General features: G+C 51.8%; 1 protein-coding gene across 3 annotated transcripts in view; it reads left to right on the top strand.

Moving 5' to 3' along the window:
- Positions 1-21,306, top strand: part of RIMS4 (regulating synaptic membrane exocytosis 4) — an 88,321-nt gene extending 67,015 nt beyond the window's left edge. For all 3 annotated transcript variants that reach the window (XM_038572423.1, XM_038572422.1, XM_038572421.1), the window contains 4 exons: positions 12,895-13,007; positions 13,296-13,397; positions 14,000-14,139; positions 16,747-21,306. In XM_038572423.1, coding sequence (XP_038428351.1) covers positions 12,895-13,007; positions 13,296-13,397; positions 14,000-14,139; positions 16,747-16,965 — 574 coding nt within the window. In that variant the 3' untranslated portion in view covers positions 16,966-21,306. The remainder of the gene's footprint in view (positions 1-12,894; positions 13,008-13,295; positions 13,398-13,999; positions 14,140-16,746) is intronic.
- The last annotated feature ends 241 nt before the right edge of the window (positions 21,307-21,547 follow it).

The raw sequence follows: 21,547 nt of genomic DNA, 5'->3' as shown, positions 1-21,547 counted from the left end.
GCAGAGGCTGCTGTTCCACCCACCTCCTAGGGAGGCTTTCCGGAGGGCGAGAAGAGGAGGAGGATAGGCAGAAGGGAGAGGAAGAGGAGGAGGAGGAAGGGAACAAGTGTTTTCTTTAACCTGAGAAACTTGGCAAGGCAGCAACACTTAGAGGAAGATATTCTAGGCATCAGGGTAGCAGTGGGTCTCTGCCGAGTTCCAGAGGGCCTGGAGGCTTGGGCACTGACCCCCAGGTGGCCTTGGGCACATCTCTTGGCCTCTCAAGCTTTGGAAGGCTGGTAAACATCTTGTCTCTTGGTCTCGCAGGCAGCTCAGGGGGAGGGCAGTGCGGTGCAGTGAGCAAGAGTAGGGAGTCAAACCCAGAGTCCCAGTTTACAGAAGGCTCAGAGAAGCCACGTGACTTGTCCAAGGAGAGAGAGCAGCATAGGAGGGTGTGATGAAGGAGAAATGAGCTGATGCCTGCACATGACAGGTGCTTGGGAGGTGGCTCTTGTCGTTTGCTGCGATGTGCTTTGAGGGACCAGAGAATCTGATTATGTTAGAGAGATTCCAAACAAGGACTCTGGAGTCAGACAAGTCTGGTTTGTGGCTCATTTCTGCTTCTTAGTAGCTGTGTGACTTTGGGGAAGTTACTTTACCTCTGTGAGCCCAGTTTCTTCATCTCTGGAAAGGGGACAAGAATAGTACCTACAGACTACTCTTAAAGTTACATGAATTAAAATATGTACAAGCGCTTAGAATAGTGACTGGCACATAGCATGCACTATTATTCTATTATTATTGGCCGTGATTATTGTTATTTGTTGTTGATTCAGCTCCTGTTAGTTGAGTATTTTGCTTCTCGTAGCCACTTGCATCTTAATGGATACAAGGAGTCACCCCAGCTGCAGTCGTGTCTGTAGAGTACTTAGCACAGAGCAAGCATGGGATTGATGTTGGCTGTGACATTTATGATTATCAAAAGGTTTGGTATGGAGATCTCTTGAGCCCAATTGAGGAAGGATCAGGTGGGTTGGAGGGTGCTGGTTCCAGCAGAGGGGAGAGTCTTGCCCTCTGGAGAGGTTCTGAGTCTTGGTGAAGCCCAGCCAGGTTCTATCACCCCACCTAACACCTGGGCAAGGAAGGGGCATAGAAAGGACAGAGGGGACATGGAGTTGTGGTCGGCCTCCTCCTTGTTCTGGAGGTATTTTGGGTACTGGTGGGACCCAGATGCCAGGCTCTGAAATAGGAGGGGGTGTGACTGTCCTCCCCTTGGGCTCCTGCCAGCCCAGCTGAGGCTTACGAGGAGCCAGTGTGCTCGAGCAGCCCCCGCGAGCCTGCAGCCCCTGGCACTGCTGGATCTGCCTGTCCGTGCCCTGGATCATTAAGCATGTGTCTTCCTGCAAGTGGGCACAGGTCTTTTTTATTTCAGCAGACATGATCGAGTACCCACAGTGTGCTAGACAATTGGGCTGGGCACCTGGGAGACCCTGCCTTGCACTGACCAAGCAACTAGCAGTGAGGTGAGAGCTGCACAGGACAGGCATAGAGGACTTTGAAAACGCTGCATCCTAACCAGGTCTCTGGGCTAGGGAAGGGGTACGTAGGGGTGGGGCCATTCTGTCACTGAAGATCCTTGGGTTCTAGGGTTCGTGATATCAGCCAACAGTGATGTCAGCCCTCGCTGTTTAGAGTGTGGCCCACAGTGCAGCAGCATCAGCATCCCCTGGGAGCCTGTTAGAAATGCATCATCTCAGGCTCTACCTCAGACCTACTGAATCCGAAGCTGAAGATTTACAAGATCTCCAGGCGGTTCATGTGCACGTTAAGGTTGAGAAGCTCTGGCTTAGTGGTAATAACATTCTAGAGCTAATCCTTACAGAGCACGTGTGGGCACTCTGTGAAGTACTTTTACATATATTAGCCTATTTAATCCTCACAACAACCTGATGACGCTGAGGCTGTTCGTGTCCCCATTTTACGGACCAGGAAACAGAAGCTAAAAGAGCTTAATTTAAAAAAAAAAAAGTTAATTAACTTGCCCAAGGTCATTCAGCCAGTTAGTGGCTTCAAATGCCAGGCTTCAGATCTGGGCCTTGGACTCCACCCTTAACCTTTTTACACTTGACTCTTTCCCTCATTTAATGGTTGTATCCATCAAGAGATCTGGAGGTGGATGCTTCCAGGGTGGTTTGGTGGCTCAGTGAGCCCCTTCATCTTTTCCTTCCCTAGATCTCAGCATCTCAGACTGATCCTGGTATATCTCCTGTGGCCAGGAAAGGGCTCTCCTCCCCTGAGCCCCTTTCTGCCTGGTTGAAAATTGGAGTTCTCTGTGCTAAGGATGGAAGGGAACAGCTGTGGGTTTGGCAGAGCCAAGCTCCCCACCTCCCCTCCAGCAGGCCCATCTCTCCTATGGAAAGGGGCAGGGGGTCAAGCTCCCTGAGAAAGACCATGAGAATAGTGCCTCCCCAGACACCCCTTGGATCCTGAGATACTCGCTGGTGACTGCTTTAGTCTGGGTTCCTCAGAACCAGACCTGAGAAGTGGATTTGAGTGCAAGTCATTCACTTGGGAGATGATTCCAGAAAACCGTGGTGAAGGAGCATGGGAGAGAAGCAGAACAGAGCAGGCATCCAGGAACATGTGCTTTAAGAAGCTAGCTGCCACTGTAGGCAGGAGCTTGACTGATCCTGATGAGGACTCTGGGAGCTGTCCCCCCTGCGGTAGGGGGAGCTGGAATATTCATACTTGACTCTCTCTCCTACTGGTTGGTGGCTGCTTTGCATTAACTCTCCTGCCCTCCCTGCAGCAAGCACAGTGAGTGAGTGAGGCCAGAGGAACACAGGAACTGGCAGTGAGAGGTCCAGGAGCGCTGCTGTGAGGCTTGAGGGGTAGAGGGGCGTGGGGACAAGCAAAGCCTGCTGAGCACACAGCTCACTGTCTCCTGGCTGCCCAAACCAGAACCTGGGGTTCTCCCAGGCGGCTTCCCCTCTCCATTTCCATATCCAGCCCCTCATTGGGCTCTTCCATTTTATTCCTATCTTTGACTCATCCATTTCTTTCCCTCCCACCCCCCTGGTGAGGCCACTCATCACTCTTGCTGGGATGCATGCAAGTCTTCCTTTTGGTCTAAACTCCATAGTCCGTCACTTGGCATTTACTTCCACTGATCCCTGCCATCCTCTCCCAGGCCCCGGCCATGTGTCCCCTGCTCCAGCGTCCCGAACCTCTTATGCTTTCCTCTGTCTCCGGGTCTTTGCTTCCTCTACCTGGCACTGCCTTTCCCACCTCTACTCCCTCTCCAGCCTCTGACTCATTCCTCCTCCAGATCTCAGCTCAGAACTGGCACATACGCTTCATCTCCTGTGCCAACTCCAGTTAATTGATAGTGGCTCCCTGGAATGCCATGTTGAGAAGGATTCTGGAGCTTAGTCCAGCCTTGGCAGGAGTGTCGAGGTTGATTAGCAATGTCTGCCCTGGGTGTGGACAGAGGAGATAGAATGGCAAGGTCTGCCCTTCCTCTGGCGGTATTGGAGGCTTCCACAGCTGCTTCCCACTGCAGCGCCTTCCGCTGTCTTGTAATTGTCATGTATATGTCCGTCTGTCCCCCTAGACACTGAGTTCAGTGCCTGTCCAGCATAAGACCTGGCCTACAGGTGATGTTTTGCGAATTTTGATGGATAATGGGTTGGTGCAATGAGCAGAAGCACACCCACATTCCATTCCTTCTCGAACTTCCTCAACCTCCATCACATAGAATCGGGTCCCCAGCACCCTCTCAAAGTCCCAGGAGCTCTTGAAGCTGGCTCTCAGAGCCCCTCCTGCTCCTTCCCTCACTGTCCCTGATGTGTCTGGATCACCAACATCAGCTCCCTGGGCTCTCATTGTCCTGATGTGTCTGGATCACCCTCATTGTCCCTCATTGTCCTGATGTGTCTGGATCACCAACATCAGCTCCCTGGGCATCTAGGTCACTGTGCCCATAAGCCCTGGAAAGCTGGTGTGTGGCCATGGCACCTGGGCTCACATCTTTGCCAAGGCTGTTTCTCTAGTCACCAAAGGCCCCAGACGCCTGGTGAGTGGTTGGAAGCCCTTTTCTCTTGCCTACCCCTGCTATATTATGGTCCTTGCCTGAAGGACAAACCAGGACTGGATGTGGCTGTGGGCTAGGAGACAGGGGGATTTGTTTTGTTCCGTTTTATAAGCACTAGTATTTATGGAACATTTGACTGTGCCAGATTCAGTTCTAAGAAGTTCATCTCATTTAGTACTTACAACAGCCCTGAGGGGTATACTGTCGTTTATTCCTGCCTCACCAAAACGGAAACCCAGACTCTGAGAGGTGAGGCATGTGTCTCTGCAGCTAGCAAGTTGGGGGTGTTGGGGGGTTGGTCAGGATTCAAATCCACAATTCAAATTCAAATTCAAGTCCACCCAGAGCACTGACTGCAAACCCCAGTGCTCTGCTGTGGATGAAGGGAAGGTTTCCCCAGGGCATGGAGACTCAGCAGAGCAGGGTGGTTAAGCAGATACACCCTGGAGCCAGACTGCCACATTCTAGCAGAGGGATCCTGCTTGGGTTATGTACCATTTCTATGCCTTGGTTTCCCCTTCTGTTATTTATTTGATAAATGAAAAAGTAAATCAACTCTCTGGCTTCATGCCTGTGAGCCACACTCTGTGTGCTTGGGGGCAGGTTTGGAAATGTCTTGGTGCTTGAGAAGCCCAAGTTGGGATGGTGGATTCTGCATCTCCTGGCGTATAGTCAATTCTGCAACACCACTTGTTTTGAAAACGTGAATTTGTCCTAACACAGTTAAAGTATTAGGGAAGAATTTTAGCACAATACAGATTTTGCCTTTGCTTGGGTTTGTTTCATCCATGAGAAACACTAGGGGAACGCAGAAAACTGCACCCACATGGGAATATGCCAAACACAACTCACCCCTCCAGCCGCTTCCTACTCCCGCGGTTCCTGTACCGTGTCCCTTCAGCACCATCAGCACTGGGTCTGGTCAGCTCTCTATCCCTTCTCAGACAGCCCTCCTCCACCACTCTGCAGCAGCTCATGAGCTGCAATCCTCCAGACACTTATTTCCACAAGCAAACTTTTAGTTGTCTCCTAGGTAAAGTACCGTATTTATTGTAGTATGTATGCATTTCTTAACCATTTAATGTGTATAAAGACTGTGCTACCATTTTTACTATATTCCTGTCATGTGTGTGTGTGTGTGTGTGTGTGTGAGAGAGAGAGAGAGATACTGACATAGTGTTTGAACATCGTGCCCCTAACCCAGAAGCTCTGTGATTTATTATGGAAGGATTTTGCACTGCAGAGTGATTTTTAGGAATCTCTATTTTGCATCATAGCAGAAGTGACTGTAGTGGAGGCTCCGCAGGTCTGTGGGATGGCAGATGGATGGGTGGAAACATGGGGGCGACAGTGAATGGGAGAACAGAGAACCCATAAAATACCAAAACCTTTCAGAGCCACATAACCCATAATCACCATGAGGGCTGTGCAGCCTTTTAATTTCAGATGCGGTTGAGACAGGTGATCCATCTGAAAAAAGAGAAGAGGCCATCCCTAAGTAACCCAGTTACTTCTTTAACGGTCAAAAGCACAGAAAAGCCACAGGCCAAACCGAGCTCAAAGGTTAATGATAAAAGACAAATGGGTTTCAGCTCCACAAACAAAACTAACAAGATTTGAAATGCAGAAAATCTTATTTCACCATTAACACAAAATAAAAGGCCAGCGGCACACAGGTTGTAATCCCATTTCAGCCTTGGCTCTACCTGCATGGCTGGCGTGTGTCCCCAGGAGGAACCAGCTGCTGCAGCCTGCCCCCCATCTGCTCCCCAGCCTCCTCCCCAGGCCTCTCCCCCATGGCATGGGCTTTGTTCAGGGATCCAGATGCTGTACTTCCAAATAGGTCTGGAGTCAGAAGTGCAATGAAGAGGGAGAAGAGGCTCTTCCAGGCCAGACAGCAGGGGCCAGCACTGATTCATCCAGCATATAATGTGTGCTGGGTGCAGTGCTGAACATTATCTTGCATTATCTTACTACGCTTTATCCCCATTTCATACACGAGAAAACAGCAGCTCAGAGAAGTTACAAAACTTACCCCAGGTTGCACAGCACTGGAATCCAAGGTCTGTCTTAGGCCAAAGTCCAGACTCAGCCACTGTATTTTCCCAGTTTGGGACCACCTGAAAGGTTTAGCAGTGAACATTTATTGAGTTTCTGCTGCATACAAGGCATGGTCTAAGTAGTAGCATGTGTATGGTATTTAATTCAGCAGGCTCTTTCCCACCCCTTTGCGAATGGACCCTATAAGCAGAGATTTTTGAAAATTTTAAAACTGGTACAACACAGGCGCCTGCCAATGGCATGGATGCACACTGTCTAAGAGGTAGGTAAGTGTGCTCTTGTGTGCAAATGAGAAAATTTAAGTGCAGAGACAGCAGCAGCATGTCAGAGATCATACAGCAAGCAGGTGACCAGTGACTAGAACCAGCTCGACTTTGTGTCCCCTGCCTTTTGTTCTACTCCAGGGAGGATCCCCAAGGTGAAGTGGGATCTCTGATACAGTCAGTCCTCAGACCAGCAGGAACTACCACTTTCTTCTTCCTTCCTCCAGCCCCATGGAGGATGTGATAACCCCGTTCAGGGTTTCTGGGGCGTCTGTCTGGATCCTTGGCAGCCAGCAAGGCACCCTGGGATGGGAAATCAGGCAGCCGCCCAGATATTATAAACAATTACCGCTAATTACCAGGCCTGCCAGTTCCCCATTGTCTGCTCACAATCCCACCAGGAACTGAGGAGCAGAGAATGATGATGTTGGAGGGAACTTTCAATTTCAAGCTGCAGAAAACCTCACTCTGCCTGGGAGGCCGAGCCCTTTGGTGACTTGGAACCCAAGAGGTACCACCAGTTTGGGGCTTTCAGAGCCCAGACTCTCCTTGCAAAATGGAGCCTGGACCCCACAGATGGCCCCAAATGTAGAATGTAAAAGAGACAGGGCCATGGAGGAAGGCCCGTATTACCAGTCGTGGGAGAGTCTAGGTCTTAGCTTTGGTGCTATGAACTAAGAGTCTTTGCAAGAAGAATTTCTGTCCCTAGATATTTAAGTTCTTTTCCCCATACTTTCTCTATGAGACTGTTGCATAATTGCTAAGATAATAGATTCAGAAGCCGGACTGCTGGGATTCAGTACTCCTCTGCCTCTGTCTTGGTTTGGCCCTCTCTCGGGTATGGCAGGAACATATGCTTCTCTTGGGCTTAGAAGGACACACAGAGCCTCAGAGACACAGGTTCACTTGACAAGACACCAGGCAGTCATTTCTGCAAAGCATCATGCTTTCTGAGCTCCACCCAGTAGGAAGGATGGGTACATGTCCCCTCTGCTTTCAGATTCTCCAGGCCTGCATGGGGATTCTTGTCAGCACCACCATCCCAGTGCAGGGACCTGGGCCTTCCCTGAGGACTCTCCAGCATCCCCACTGTCCCCCCTTCCCCCCTTCCTGACTTCCACTGCTCTCTCAGGCTGAGGAGTCTTCATTTGGTTATCTGGGGACAGGGCAGCCTGGTTTTTGCACATATTCTTCTAAGTCTGTTTCTTCTTGGATTTGAAATTCAAAATCCAGGCATCTGACCAGCTTGCTCACTGCCTTCTACTGGGTTATCTCTTGCCGAGACTACTGCCTGAATGGAAGAGGGTGGCAGGGATGGTAGGAAATCATGAAAAGGAAAAATATTCAGGCTACATACAATGTCAAATTATTATTCCACCATCAAGCCTGCTAATAACTTAAGTAGAAACAGGATCTACTGGCACACCGCACAGGTACCTCACAGGGTTGAGAGAGGAGCTTGCGCAGCCAAGACCAGGGAGCTAGTTTGGGGCTCTTGGTGAGGACCATGCAAGGGGCTCATAGCAGAGCCCCTTTTGGTCTCTGGGATTCTCTTTTATTGTTTGCCAGAGAGATTTTTTGTTTGACCGAGCTTGAGTCAGGTGTCTAATCTGTGGATCTGTGAGCTTGGGCCAGGGGCACCATATTTAAGTAAAGCCAGTTGCCATAACTAGCCTCTATAATCAATGACTGAATGAAAACATTCATTTCTTGTTCATGCCAATTTCAATGCAGATGTTTCTGGTCTTTGGGGTCAGCTCCTTTGTTTTTTTTTTGTTTTTTTTTTCTGTGGCTTTGCCATCATTAGAGTGTCATATGGGGCAAAGAGAGAAGATTGTATGTGAGGGCTTTTTTTTTTTTTTTCCTAATTGTGGCAAAATACTGAGGATACCAACTTATCATCATAACAATTCTTTTTTAATTGGAGTAGAGTTGACACAGGATTATATTAGTTTCGGATGTACAACATAGTGATGGGACAGCTCTGTCCATTGTGCCTTGCTCACTGCAAGCGTCAATACCATCTGTCCCCACACACAGTGCTATTACAATATTGATGACTGTATTCCTTCTGCTGTGCCTTTCATCCCTGTGACTTATTCATTCCATAACTGAAAACCTGGGCCACCCCCTGCCCTTCACCCATCATTGTAACAATTTTTTTTTTTCTTTTTGGAGAGGAGGGGGATTTAGGGAGGGGCACAGGGAGAGACAGAGGATCTTAAGCAGGCTCATGCCCATTGTGGGGCTTGATCTCACAACTCTGAGATCATGACCTGAGCCGAAATCAAGAGTCAGACACTTAACCGGCTGAGCCACTCAGACGCCCCATCATAACAATTCTTAAGTGTGTCGGTTTGGTGGCATTAAGTACAGTCACATTGTGCAACCCTCACCACCATCCACCTCCAGAATTCTTCATCTTGTTAAAGTGAACTCTGTCCCCATAAAACATTAATTCTTCATTCTCCCGCAGCAAGACACTGGCAACCATCCTTCTGTCTCTGAATTTGACTACTTGAATACCTCATATAAGTGGAATCATATTGTATTTATCCTTTTGTGACTGGCTTATTTTGCTTAGCATAACATCTTCAGGGTTCATCCCTGTTGTAAAATATATCACAACTTTTTTCCTTGTTCAGGCTGAATAATATTCCGTTGTATGTATAAACCATCCCTTCACTGAGGACACTTGGGTTGTCTCTACTTTCTGGCTATCGCAAATGATGCTTCTATGAACATGGGTGTACAACTGTGTCTCAGAAACCCTGCTTTCAATTTTTTTGGCATGCACCCAGAAGTGGAATTGCTGGATCATATGGTAATTCTATTTTTAATTTTTTGAGGAACTGCCGTACTGTTTTACATAGCGGCTGTACCATTTTACATTCCCACCAACAGTGCAAAGGATTCCAATTTCTCCACATCCTTGCCAACACTTGTTTTTTTGTTTTCTTAATTTTATTTTGTTTTTGATAGTAGCCATTTTATTGGGTGTGAGATGGTGTCCTGTGAGCCCTGAGAGTTGGGGTTTTGCGGGTTTTTTTTTTTTTTCTGTAATGCAGTGCCTGACTTAAGCTTTGATTGCTGAAGCATTCATTTCAAAGAGGCAAACAAATTTGTCAGCCACACAGAGCCAGGCCACCTCCCCCACAATTGAGGCTCTTTTGATTTAGAAATCTTGGTTGATTTCGATAACTGGCCATTTGGGCCACTGGTCTTTTCTCTTCCTGTGTTTTAAATTCCCACTCCTATGTTTTAAATTCACCAATAAAGAGTGAGCCTGAACTTCTAGGCCTCACCCTTGACCCCAATAAAAGCTGAACTGGTCTGTGTGGTCTCGAGCCCCACTTCCCACAACCTTGTTATGTAGCCACATGTGTGCTGTGCGATTTTCAGGTCTTGTAGGTAATAAGCCTTTATTTTTTCAGTTTCCTGATGATTGTTGCTGAAAGGTATCTTGCAATCATCATAAGAACCACAAGGGTTGGTCCTGTGGTAACATTGGTTTGGAGAGGGGAGATGTCTATGGCAAGCACTGAGGCCCAGGTGAATGCCCCAGGCATTTCTAGCCTTTGGCATTACTATCCATAGGCTGAGATTGACATAAAACAGACAGTATGGAGGAGATTTGTATAGGTTAGACCTGGAAGGGGCCTGTATGCCTTCAGCTCACATTGGCCACACTTGGTTACAAGGCTGGAAGACAGGTTGAGCTGTCTCTCCAGGAGGAAGAGATGAGCACAGTATTCACCAGAAAAGTGTACCAGGCCTCCAGAAGCCCACTTCACATACTGGGACCAGTCCTGGACAAGGGGCAATTATTGTATGCTGTGGCAGCCGCCTAAAAGTTGCCTCTTACAGGCAGACCTAGGTTCAAATCTTGCCTCTCCCGCTGTCTCCCTGTGTGATCTTAGGCAAGTGGCTTTCCTTTGCTGAACCTGAGATTCCTTGATGTTAGGTAAATAAAATCATGCCTGCTTCACTAGAACCCAACAGCAGGAGTCACACCAGAAGATACGGCCTAGGGGCAGCCCGGGTGGCTCAGCGGTTTAGCACCGCCTTCAGCCCAGGGTTCCTGGTGACCTGGGATTGAGTCCCACGTCAGGCTCCCTGCATGGCGCCTGCTTCTCCCTCAGCCTCTCTTTGTCTCTCTCTCTGTGTCTCTCATGAATAAATAAATAAAATCTAAAAAAAAAAAAAAAAGAAGATACGGCCCATGAGGACAGGACTTAAATAAGCCCCAGAGCCTGGAAGGGTGCTAGCACATAGTAAGCCCTTGGTACTGCAGTACCCAACCCAAAGTGGGAGGTGGGGAGGGGACTGGGTGTGTCTTGTTATATTGTCCTTTTCACTCATTTCTCCCAGAGCCACACGTTTCCCTGACAAAATGATAGGTTCTCAGCGTACAGGGTCTTGTCACTCTTGGAAAGGCAGGCTAGCGGAGTGGCTTAGAAGCAGGACGGGGCACCTTCCTTGGAAGCTCTTCCTGCCCCTTCAAGGCTGAGATCCCAGCAGGTTTCCCAAGAGGGGAGCTTTGGTGGTTGTGGTGGTGGTGGTGGTGGGGTGCCCTCAGGCAGTGAACCAAGCATGCTGTGCCCTCAGGGCCCCAAGGCGGTTTCCTCCTCCTGCTCAGAGACCTCCCTGGTTGCTAAGAAACCTTGCACCCAGTAGGCACTTGTTAATAGTCCGCTATTGGAGGCACCTGGGTGGTTCAATCAGTTAGTTGTCTGCCTTTGGCTAGGGTCATGATCCTGGAGTCGTGAGGTCGATCCTTGAGTCGGGCTCTCTGCTCAGTGAGGTGTCTGCTTCTCCCTCTCCCTCCAGCTCATGTTCTCCCTCAATCTCTCTCTCTTTCTCAAATATATAAATAAAATCATTTCTTTTAAAAGCTCACTTTTGTTCTTGGGACCTGCCCAGGTGGAAAGAGATTGGCATTGGAAGTGTCGTATTCAAGTACTAACTGCCCTGTGAACTCTGTGGCTTTAGGTGGAGCAGGACCCGGGCTTCCTCATCTCAATAGTGGTGATAACTATGAAGACCCAACCTCCTGGGATTGGAGTGAGGGTCAGATGAGGAAGTGGGCTGCCAATGTTTTGTTCCTAAAGATAGCAGGGCACCTCAAGCATGGTATTCAGTGCCTCATCTCATTTAATACTACAGACCCAGGAAATGGGAACATTCCCATTTCAGAGACGAGAGAGAAAACTAAAATCAGCTTAAGGAAAATAATAATTTATAATAATAATAGTTGTTATTGACTTATGTAACAAAAAAAAAAAAAAGATGAAGTATCTTGCTTCAGGCAGAACTTGATCCAGGAGCTCATGCAGTGCCACCTGTCTGATGGCTTCCTTCATGGATTCCCAGATGGCAGCAAGTTGGCTCCAGTCTTCTCTCTGAGGTTCATGTCTGCTGGAAAAAGAGAGCTTCTTACTCCCCGCAGTTAAAACAAAGCTTCCTAACTAGATTCCTGTGGGCTGAACTGGGCCACATGCAGGTCTCTGAGCCAGTTCAGCCAAGAGAAGGATTGGGCTGATTGGCCAGGCTGACCTCATGCCCAGACTAAGGAGCCTGGTCTGCTCTGCTCCATGGGAATCAGTGCCTTGGAGAGGGGGCTCTTCAAGGGAGATTCGAGGTCTCCTTCCCAACAGAAGGGGCAGAGGACTTTGGTTTTTTTTTTGGAGGGGGAGTGGGCAGTAGACTTTGGGCAGCCCTGTAGCAGCAACAAATGGAGACCTCTGAGGCTGAGCCACTGGTCTTTTGCCTCTCAAATTGTCAGGTGTAAACAAGTCTGTTGGGGCTCTTGTTAAAAGGCAGACTCTACATGAGGGGCACCTGGGTGGCTCGGTTGGTGGGCATCTGCCTTCAGCTCAGGTCATGATCCTGGGGTCCTGGGATCAAGCCCCACATCTGGTTCCCTGCTCCGTGGGAAGCCTGCTTCTCCCTCTCCCTCTGTCACTTCCTCTGCTTGTGCTCTCTCCCTCGCTCAAATAAAATCTTCAAAAAATTAAAAATAAATAAAAAAATTAAAGGCTGACTGATTCAGCAGTAGGGGTAGAGTGGGGGTACAGTTTTATTCCTAATTTGCTCCTGGGCGATGGTGCTGGTCTCTGGACCACACAGTGTCGTGGCCCTAGAATCACAGGAGCCAGGCACTGACAAGCATCACCTCCCATGTTTCTTACAATCGCCTAGAACAGCAGGTATCCTACCCATTTCATGGAGGTGGAAGCTGAGGCTTGGTGAGGAGAGGTGAGGGGATGGTACAGGACACAAAAGCTAATAAGCCCTGGAATTTTGGAGCTGAAGTGGAGATTTTTAAGGCCATGAACATAGAAGGGAGGAGGGAGAGACAGGACACCGGTCTGCCTGAGGCCGGGTGACAGATGTGGACAGAATTCCCAGGGACCGAGAGGTGTTCTGTCTGAGTCGTCAGAGTCCTCAGTCCATGCCTTGGAACATTTGGTTTTGTCTCATCCTTTCTTCTTGCAGCCTTAACTATGGGGGAGTTTGCCTGGCATCAGACGCGCAGTTCAGTGACTTCCTGGGCAGCATGGGGCCAGCACAGTTTGTGGGCCGCCAGACCCTGGCCACCACGCCAATGGGTAAGTGCCCCAAGGGCTGTTCGAGGTGGGGGGGGGGCGCGGCACAAGCCTTGCAGCTTTCGCCTTGCCCTCTCAACCTTGGCAGTCCACTGAGCACCCAGCTTAGAGCCTTGTCCATACTTGCCAACCCCTCAGCAGAGTCCAGGGACTTGTGTCGGAGTTGTTTCTGGTCTTGTTTGGAGCTGAAAACAGGGGAAGGGGGTTTCATCTGTAAGTAGAGAGGAGGGGCTGAGCCCTTGGGCGAGCTTCTAAGCCACTTCCCCGTCCCTTTACTTGGGTGTCTTGCAGGAGACGTGGAGATCGGCTTGCAGGAGCGGAATGGCCAGCTCGAAGTGGACATCATCCAGGCTCGGGGGCTTACGGCCAAGCCAGGCTCCAAGACACTGCCAGGTGTGGGGACTACCCTTCCTTCTGCAGGGCAGGGGTGGAGGTCAGGGAGGAGGTCCTGATGGGTATCTGGGTCTAGAAAAGAGAAAATGAGGCCCACCTACGGGGGGTTCCCTTTGTCCCAACTCTAGTGACTCACATGGGCTAGTGGTTTAGGGTTTGTTCTGGGGACACATTTGAGATTCTCAGTTGACCTTGTTGGTCTTCCACTGGTTTGAGCTTCTGGAGGACAGGGACCATCTTTCCTGTTTATAGCTATACCCCTTTACCTAGGTGCTTACACATTCACACCCAGGCCTAGTGAATGTGTCAGTGATGAATGTGTAAGCAGGGGAAGGGGTGAGCAAATCAGGGGCAGAGAGGAAATAGGAAGTACACAGTGAGCAAAGGCAGGGAGGAAGCAGGCAGGACCCCCCTCCCCAAGGGGGTAGAGTAGGCCTCTCACAACCCTGGCTGTACCCCATCATCCACATCTACCACCACACCCACCTCTGTGGCTGTCTCCTCAAACCCCAGGGGACAGCTGGCCCCCAGCAGTGGGTGGGCAGCCATTTACCCACCGTCTGAGGGCCCTATTGGAATTCTCCCCACTGGCCTGTCCTCAGCGGCCTATATCAAGGCCTACCTGCTGGAGAACGGCGTCTGCATTGCCAAGAAGAAGACCAAAGTTGCTCGCAAGTCCCTGGACCCGCTGTATAACCAGGTGCTGCTGTTTCCTGAGAGTCCCCAGGGCAAAGTCCTGCAGGTGAGGGGCGCTGGTGTGTGTGTGTGTGTGTGTGTGTGTGTGTGTCTGTGTGCCTAGTTCCAGAGGGAGAGGAGGGCACTCCTGGGAAGAGAGAAAGTCTCTGGAGAGCTTCCCCTGGAGGAAGTAGAGCTCTGTGGTTGATCTGAGCTCCACGGGTACAGCTTGGCACCAGTTCTTTTTTGAGCCTTGGCTGCTTCATCTATATAAGATGGGGATGCTTCATCTGTAAGATGGAGACCCTCCAGAGAACATTATTGTGACAACGAAATGTATGCATTATGCAAGAAAAATATGTTTGGCCCATAGGAAACGTTCTTCAAATGGCTGTCCCATTGTTCTTGTTATTATTAACAGCCTCTGGAAGCCCGGGGCTGGGCCTGGAGCACAGAGATAATCGACTGGGAGGTGTGGAGGAGCCAGAGAAGCATTTGTCCCCCTGGCCATTAGGAGGGTCCTAAGGGTGACTCAGACATGGAGCTGGAAATAGCTGCCCATCGTGGGCGTCGGCAGGGCCCAGGTCAGATGCCTGCGGGAACCGTATGCCCGTCATCGCAGAGCTGCTACTCGGGCACCTCTAGCTGGTGCCTCAATTTCTTGCTTCTAACGAGGACAGGAAAAGCAAATGAGGACAGGCCCAAAGTGTTACAAGTTGCCAAGACAGTGGGACTTTTTGCCAAACCCGGAAGCCCAGAGCCTGTCCAGGGCAGGATTTTTCAACCTGAGGGTTAAGACCCATTAGTGAGCTGTGAAATAAGGTTAGCACCTCTTAGCAAATTTGTTTGTTAGCTTGTTTAATGAAATGGAATAGGAAAGAAAACATTTATCATTCTTTGTAAGGCAAGCCGTATTTGGTGAGAGGCACTTGCCTTAATCGGGAATCCCACGTATGCGCCTCACTCTAAGTGTCTTACTGTATATCCCTGTCAAAAAAAGTTTGGGAAAAGTCTTCTAGCCTGGAGGCATGCAGCCACAATGTAACCCACCAGACGACCATCTAGGGGGCAGGTCTCGTCTACTAGATGAAGGTCATGCATTCTGGCCTCTGGCCTGAGCATCTTTGGGGAAGCTCCAGAGAATGGTCTGTCCAGGATGTGGAGAGGGTGGGGAAGCAGAAATAGGGAAGGGGTCGTTGCTAACTGAGCTCTCTGAATGTCAGAGCAGGACAGACTCACCAGCACCAGACACGAGATCTGATCACCAGTTGTATTAGTTTGCTAGGGTTGCCGTAACAAAGTACCACAGATTGGGTGGCTTGCACAACAGAAATTTATTTGTCACAGTTGTGGAGGCTGGAAGCCCAAGATCAGGGTATTCAGTTTCTTCTGAGACTTTGCTCCTTGGCTTGCAAACGGCCACCTTCCCACTGTGTGTCCTCGTATGGTCTTTCTGCTGTGCACACATGCATCCTTGGTGTCTCTCCATGTGTCCTAACCTTCTCTTAGAACTCCAGTTGGATTGGATTAGGGTCACCCTAATGGTCTCATTTGAATCTTAGGCTCTGACTCCAAATACAGGTACATTCTGGGGGCTAGGGCTTCAACATCAAGTTGGGGAAAATACAGTTCAGCTCATAACCCCAGTTTAAAATGAATCCATCCGTGCATTAGAGGTAGACCCTCTGAGCAGCTACCCAAGGAGCACTGAAGATTGGTCAGGTGAGCCCCCTTTGGTAAATAAATGATTTAACTTCTCCGAGACTCGGTTTGAACAACTAAAATGGGAGCATTTTGTAGGGTTGTTGGGAAGATTGACTTTGAAACCAGTGTAGCTTTGGATTAGTTCCCGCCACAAAGCACGTCACAGTAGCATAGGCTCACACCGTTTTCATCTTACTCTGTGCTTGAGGAGCAGCCGAGAGTTTACAGTGAGCTTTTATATCCATCCCTCTGATCCTTCTGCATGAGGTAAACTGGGGATAATTTCCTTTAGAAACAAGAACTCTGAGACCCCATGAGGTTAGATGACTTGCCCAAACCACCCAGCCAGGACTGGGATTTGAACCTACTACATGTGTCTGACCCCAGAAGCTGTGTATGAAAACCGCCAGGGTCTACGGAATGATCGAGCCAGCCCACCTTCACGGAGGGGACAGAGTTAGAACTGGAGATACATAAGAGCAAGCACGTGGGGGTCCTGCAGCCACTGGAATCACCCAACTGGCTATGCTGAGAGAGTACTGACCACAGTGCAGGGAAGGCACTGTAGAGGAGTCAGTTGGGAAAAGGAAGGGAGTTAGCACCTGCACCTCTACCAGCCACTTTTAAAACTTGTTTCACGTGGAGGGTTTCCCAGGATCTGGAAGCAGGGGGCCAGGTGGGGGTTGGAGGGGGGCAGACCAGGCAGGGGACTCACAATGTAGGGTCAGCCATCCCGGCTTGGCTTCAGAGACGGAGGATGTGGAGGGTGGAATGGAGAGGGCTAGCTGGGAGGCAGGAAGCCAGTAGTCCAGGCGAGCGATAATGGTGGCACCAGAGCCAGGAAAGTGCGGTCAGGCCTGGGGCATTCTAAGGCAGTAGCATCCACGGGACTCAGAGATGGAGTAGGTGCGGGGGTGACCTGTGAGCAACACTGGCAGGATTTGAACCGCAGCGTCTCTTGCCCCCCCAGGTGATCGTATGGGGAAACTACGGGCGGATGGAGCGGAAGCAGTTCATGGGTGTGGCTCGAGTGCTGCTGGAGGAGCTGGACTTGACCACCCTAGCCGTGGGCTGGTACAAGCTCTTCCCCACCTCTTCCATGGTGGACCCCGCCGCGGGCCCCCTGCTCCGGCAGGCGTCCCAGTTGTCCCTTGAGAGCACCGTGGGGCCCTGTGGCGAGCGATCTTAGGGCCGGGGTGGGGCGGGGGGGGGCTCCCCAACAAGGCCTGGAGAATGCCCAGCCCCAACCTGGGACCCCAGGCCCAGGGGCACATTGAACAGAGGAGGATGGGGTTCTCCCCCATAGCGGGGAAGCAGAATGGGGAAACCTGCCCCCCCAGGGCCCCTCCTCACCCCCTCTCTGCCTCCTACCCCCTGAGACCTTCCCTCTCCCAACGGGATTGGCTGCACTTTTGACTTGGCCAGTTCTCGACCTGGTGGACGTGGCTGCAATCCGGAGAAAGGAAAAGATTGAGGCGGCAGCGCAGACCATCTTCCCGTCCCAGACACTGTCCGACTGCTCCCCCTTTTTGCCTCCTCGGAAGCTCGCTGCCCGGAGCCAAGTCCAGAACCCAGCGGCCATCTCCATGGTGCCAATTACCAGCAAGTGTCTTTCCTGCGGTACCGGGTTCAGGCAGCTACTCCTGCCCCAGAGCCGATGGGGCAGCTCTGCAAGGATCCGGAGCCAGCTCCGGGGAGGTCCAGAGCCTCCCACTTGAAGAGGAGCTCGGCCTCCCTCCGCCTGCCTGTGGAAGGAGCTTTGCCGCAGCGTGTCTGAGTCCGTGTCTGTCCCTTCCTGCCTGCCCCTCTTCCGGTGGCTCTAGGAATTTGGGGGTCCAGCAGGGACCAAAGGAAAGGAGGCAGTGCCCTGAGCCTGGCACAGAACCCCCCCCACCCCCCCCGGGGTGCTATGCTCCATGGGACTGCAACAAGCTAGTTTGGAAACAGTGGACTGGAAAGAACTGGGTCGTCTGTGTTTTGGTGGAAGAACTGCGGGACCCTGACTTTCGAGAACCCCAAGTCCGGAGCACTCACCGTCTCTGAATTTTGGGGACGCCGGACTGGAGAGGGAGCCTGAGTAAAGTTGGGATTGGGACTGACTGGTGGTGCCAAGGCAAGGGTTTCCCAAATAGGAGAAGCCCTCCTCGTTGGATGAGGTCAAAGGTCTTCTTGTCTACCCCTCTGCCTCCAGGCTAGGGGTCTGGGGAGGCAACAGAGCTTCCCTATTTTAGTCTTTTTAAACAAACCATCCTGTACTAAGGGCAGAACCCACTGCCCCGGCCTCAACTACCTTGGCTCATGAGTGTAAGAATCAGGAGATTCCTTCTCAAGCGGGCCTGGGTAGCTGCCTTCCTGGTCCAGCCCTCCCCGAGGCCTCTGGAAGCCCTTTTGCATGCTGGGAGGACACAGGTTGGCCCCTCTTTATAGAAGCACATTTCTGCCACCTCCCCTGGGAGGCACCCAGCAGCCCACCACCCCTTGTTAACCCAGTCCCTGCTGTGTAGGGCGTAGTCCAGTTTAGCTGGGTAGAGTTAGTGTTCCAGGCCCTGGGGCCTGCTCTTAGCTTGCATATAGTCCTTGCAGAGTTCCAGGACGGGGGTGGAGAGGAGGCACCAGAACATTCCAGGAGACGGCTGTCTCCTCACTAGTCTGGGTCTGGGCCTGGAGCCTGGTTCATGGGAGGCCAGCCCTTCCTCTTCCCTCCCCAACACCCCCTACCCCAGGGTTGTAGCTGGAGCTGCCCCTTATACTCAGATGTTCTGATGCATTATCTTTGGTACTGGTTTTATTTGTGAAGGACCCCGGAGGGTTGTGGGCCTTGGTGGAGAGGCCTGGGCTCCACGGGACGATGTCATCTTCCACTGGGGATGCCCAGCGGTGTTCAGCCCCGCCTGGTCCTTGGCCTCACTGCAGGCTATGGACCAGGCAATTTCTTCCACCTGGGACCCCTTCCTCTCTCTCCACCTCCCTCCCTTTCTCTCCCTTCTCCTCCCTCTGCCTGTCTAAGCCCTGGGGAGCCTTTAAAGTTCTGGATGAGTTATACCGCCTCCATGGAGCTTCCCATGCTGCACTGGGAAGGGGAGACGGAGATGCCCAAGCTTCCTGGGATTGTGCTGGGTGGAATCCCGAGGCTGGGGCAGGAGGCAGCAGGGCTCTGGATGGCCTCAGATCTGAGGCCCAGAATCAGCCCCTCCCCTGTTTGTTTTTTTTTTTTTTTTAACCAGTGTGATTTCTCTGCTGTTCGTTTATTACTCATCATTCGGAATATTTTGAGCCAGGAGAGCGCCTTCTCTCTCCAGCCGTCCCTGCTCTGGTTGTTCAGGGGTAGCTTTTCAAAGACGGGGGGGCAGACCCTGGCTGTCCCACACAGAGGGAGAGAGGCCTCGGTGCCCCCGTGCCCCCCACTCCTGCCCGAGCCTACCCTCTGGGGTCTGCACAGCCTTTATAAAGAGAGAGAGCTTGCTCCAAAGCAATAACAACATCCTGGGGGTGGTCACCGAGGGCCCCCCTCAATGACTTTCTTGTTTGTTCTGTGAAATCTCAGTTCACCTCCTGGTGGGGTGGGGTGGGGGCTAGAGCCCTGTTTCTTTGTATCATCATTGTGAGCACGTGCCCTGCTTCCAAGGGGCTCTGACCATTTGGTGTGGGAACCACTGTCTGTCCTCACCAAGAGATGGGGGTTTGGGGGAGGGGGTGGCAGTTCTCAGCATTAGCTTTGGGGAACCTTCAAACCCAGCCTGTCTCTACTGCTGTCTGATCTTTTGCCAGCTCGTACTCCATCTGGAGAGTAGCTGAGAAGTGGAATTGTGGAGAGCTGGGAGCCAGGAGCTGGGGTCACTAGGGGCTGATTCTTTTTTTTCAATCACTGGGCCAAAGGTCACAGGCTACCGTGGGAGGAAGCCTCCATTTTCCCTTTGCCACAATCTGCTTTCTGTACACATGGGGGAGGGCCTCGGGGACCATTCACGAAGTCCATTTTATAGGTGAGGACCGAGGCCTGCCTCTGGGGTCGCTTGTGAGTTCAGTGGCACCCCCAGCCTGGGCCTCCCCCCACCTGAGGCTGAGGCTGAGCCAGAGCAGAACCGTGGGGCTGCATTTCCCACGACACTTCCTCCTCCCTTCTCTCTGTAGAGATTTCCAGCGGCCCAGAAAAGATGGGCAGGGCAAATTGCAGCCCATCTGAGAGGTGAGGCAGTTAAAGCCCAGAGTCAGGAAGTGACTTGCCCAAGACCCTTCAGCAGAGGAGCCACAGACAAGACAGGGGCTCTGTCCTGCTTCCCTCCTTCCTGGGACAGGAAGCCACTGCCCGGGCACACCTGCCATGATAGGTACTTGTGGTCTTTAAGCTGTGGGGCCCCCAGCCTGTGTGATTCCATCTCTGCGGGCCCAGGTCTGGGGGAGAGAATTGCCAGAGAGACTTTGCTCTCTTTAGGCCTGGCCCAGCTGACTGAGGGTGCACAGGGTTTGGTTCAGGTCTCAGTGTCCAGGTAGGGGCTCCCACTGAGGGGGTCATAACCCTGTAGGACCAACGTGAGGGAGATGAGAAGCACCCCCTTCCCGTCTAGGGCTGTGTGGGAATGAGGTGGCCGTGGCACAGCTCCTCTTAGGGAAAGCCTCACAAGACCTTTAGCTGTAACAAGATCTGGCCTTCCTATAGTGCTTTTACGTCACTGTCACTGTCACGTACAGCCTCAGTAGAGCCCCTGGCAGTAAAGGGGATCAGTATTAGGAGCTCCAATGTAAAGAGGAGGGAGCTGAGGCCCTGGGGGGGGGGAGGGTACCTTCAAAGGTCCCACTGTGGGTTCATGGTGGAGCCGGGACTAGAACTCAGTTCTGCAGCAGTTCAGAGTGATGTGAGGAGGTGAGGCAGGTAGTTTAAGGGGTGGTTACGCACTTTACAAGCTGATTCACCATCCAGTTCCTTAAACCAGGAGCTCCTGGGCACCTGTGTCCAGAGGCGGCGCCGAGCCCCCCACCCCCACCTTGGAGCACAGCTGTTGCGTCAGGCAAGGCCACCTGCATTTATTTATTGAGCAGCAGCACTGTGCCAGGCCCAGGGGAGCAAGCCCCCCCACATTCCCCTGTAATGATTCCCTTGGCTCTCTGGGAGGGCCCCTTGTCTGTACAGCAGCACCTAGGAGTGGATGGAAAGCCGCCATGTCCATGAGCTCATCGGACTCACCAACCCTGTGGGGGGAGGCGGACCGTGTCCATTGTGCTCCTAGCTTCTGTGAGGGCGAAGTGGAGACTCGAACCCGGGGCCTCAGGCTTGACATCTGGAACCGCTTCACTCCCTGGCTGCCTCCTGAATGAGCAGCAGGGAGGCCAGACCCCGGGTCCATGGGCTGGGGGCCTTTCCATCCACCCATTTTTTCCCTCACTCCCTCTCCGGGAGCGGGAGCTGCTCGGGACTTTGGGGAGGGAGGGTTTCCCTGGGGCGGGGGGAGGCCTGGGTTGGAGCGGGCCATGTTGCATTGTGTTCATGACCATGTAGCTCATGTTGAAAATTAAAAGTTTTTGGCTTTTCTAACCTGGCTGGCTCTGCTTTGTATGGAGAGTTCTGTCCGGGAAGCCAAGGGGAGTTGGTGTTCGGAGGAGCAGAGTGCTACAGGATGCCAGCAGGGCCACCAGGGGCGTCGCAGGGGGCAGGGCACGTGACCCTTCCAGAGATGCAGCGGGGTGGGGAGCGGATTCCAGGTGAACCGCAGCCCTATTGCAGCCCTATTACAGCCGTGGAAACCGAAGCCCAGGGCGGGGATGACGGTCCCCAA

This window comes from Canis lupus, chromosome 24, assembly GCF_011100685.1.
Source record: "Canis lupus familiaris isolate Mischka breed German Shepherd chromosome 24, alternate assembly UU_Cfam_GSD_1.0, whole genome shotgun sequence".
In the NCBI taxonomy this organism is placed as follows: domain Eukaryota; kingdom Metazoa; phylum Chordata; class Mammalia; order Carnivora; family Canidae; genus Canis; species Canis lupus.
Note: the sequence above shows the minus strand (reverse complement) of the source record. Positions and strands in the feature narration are given on the sequence as shown.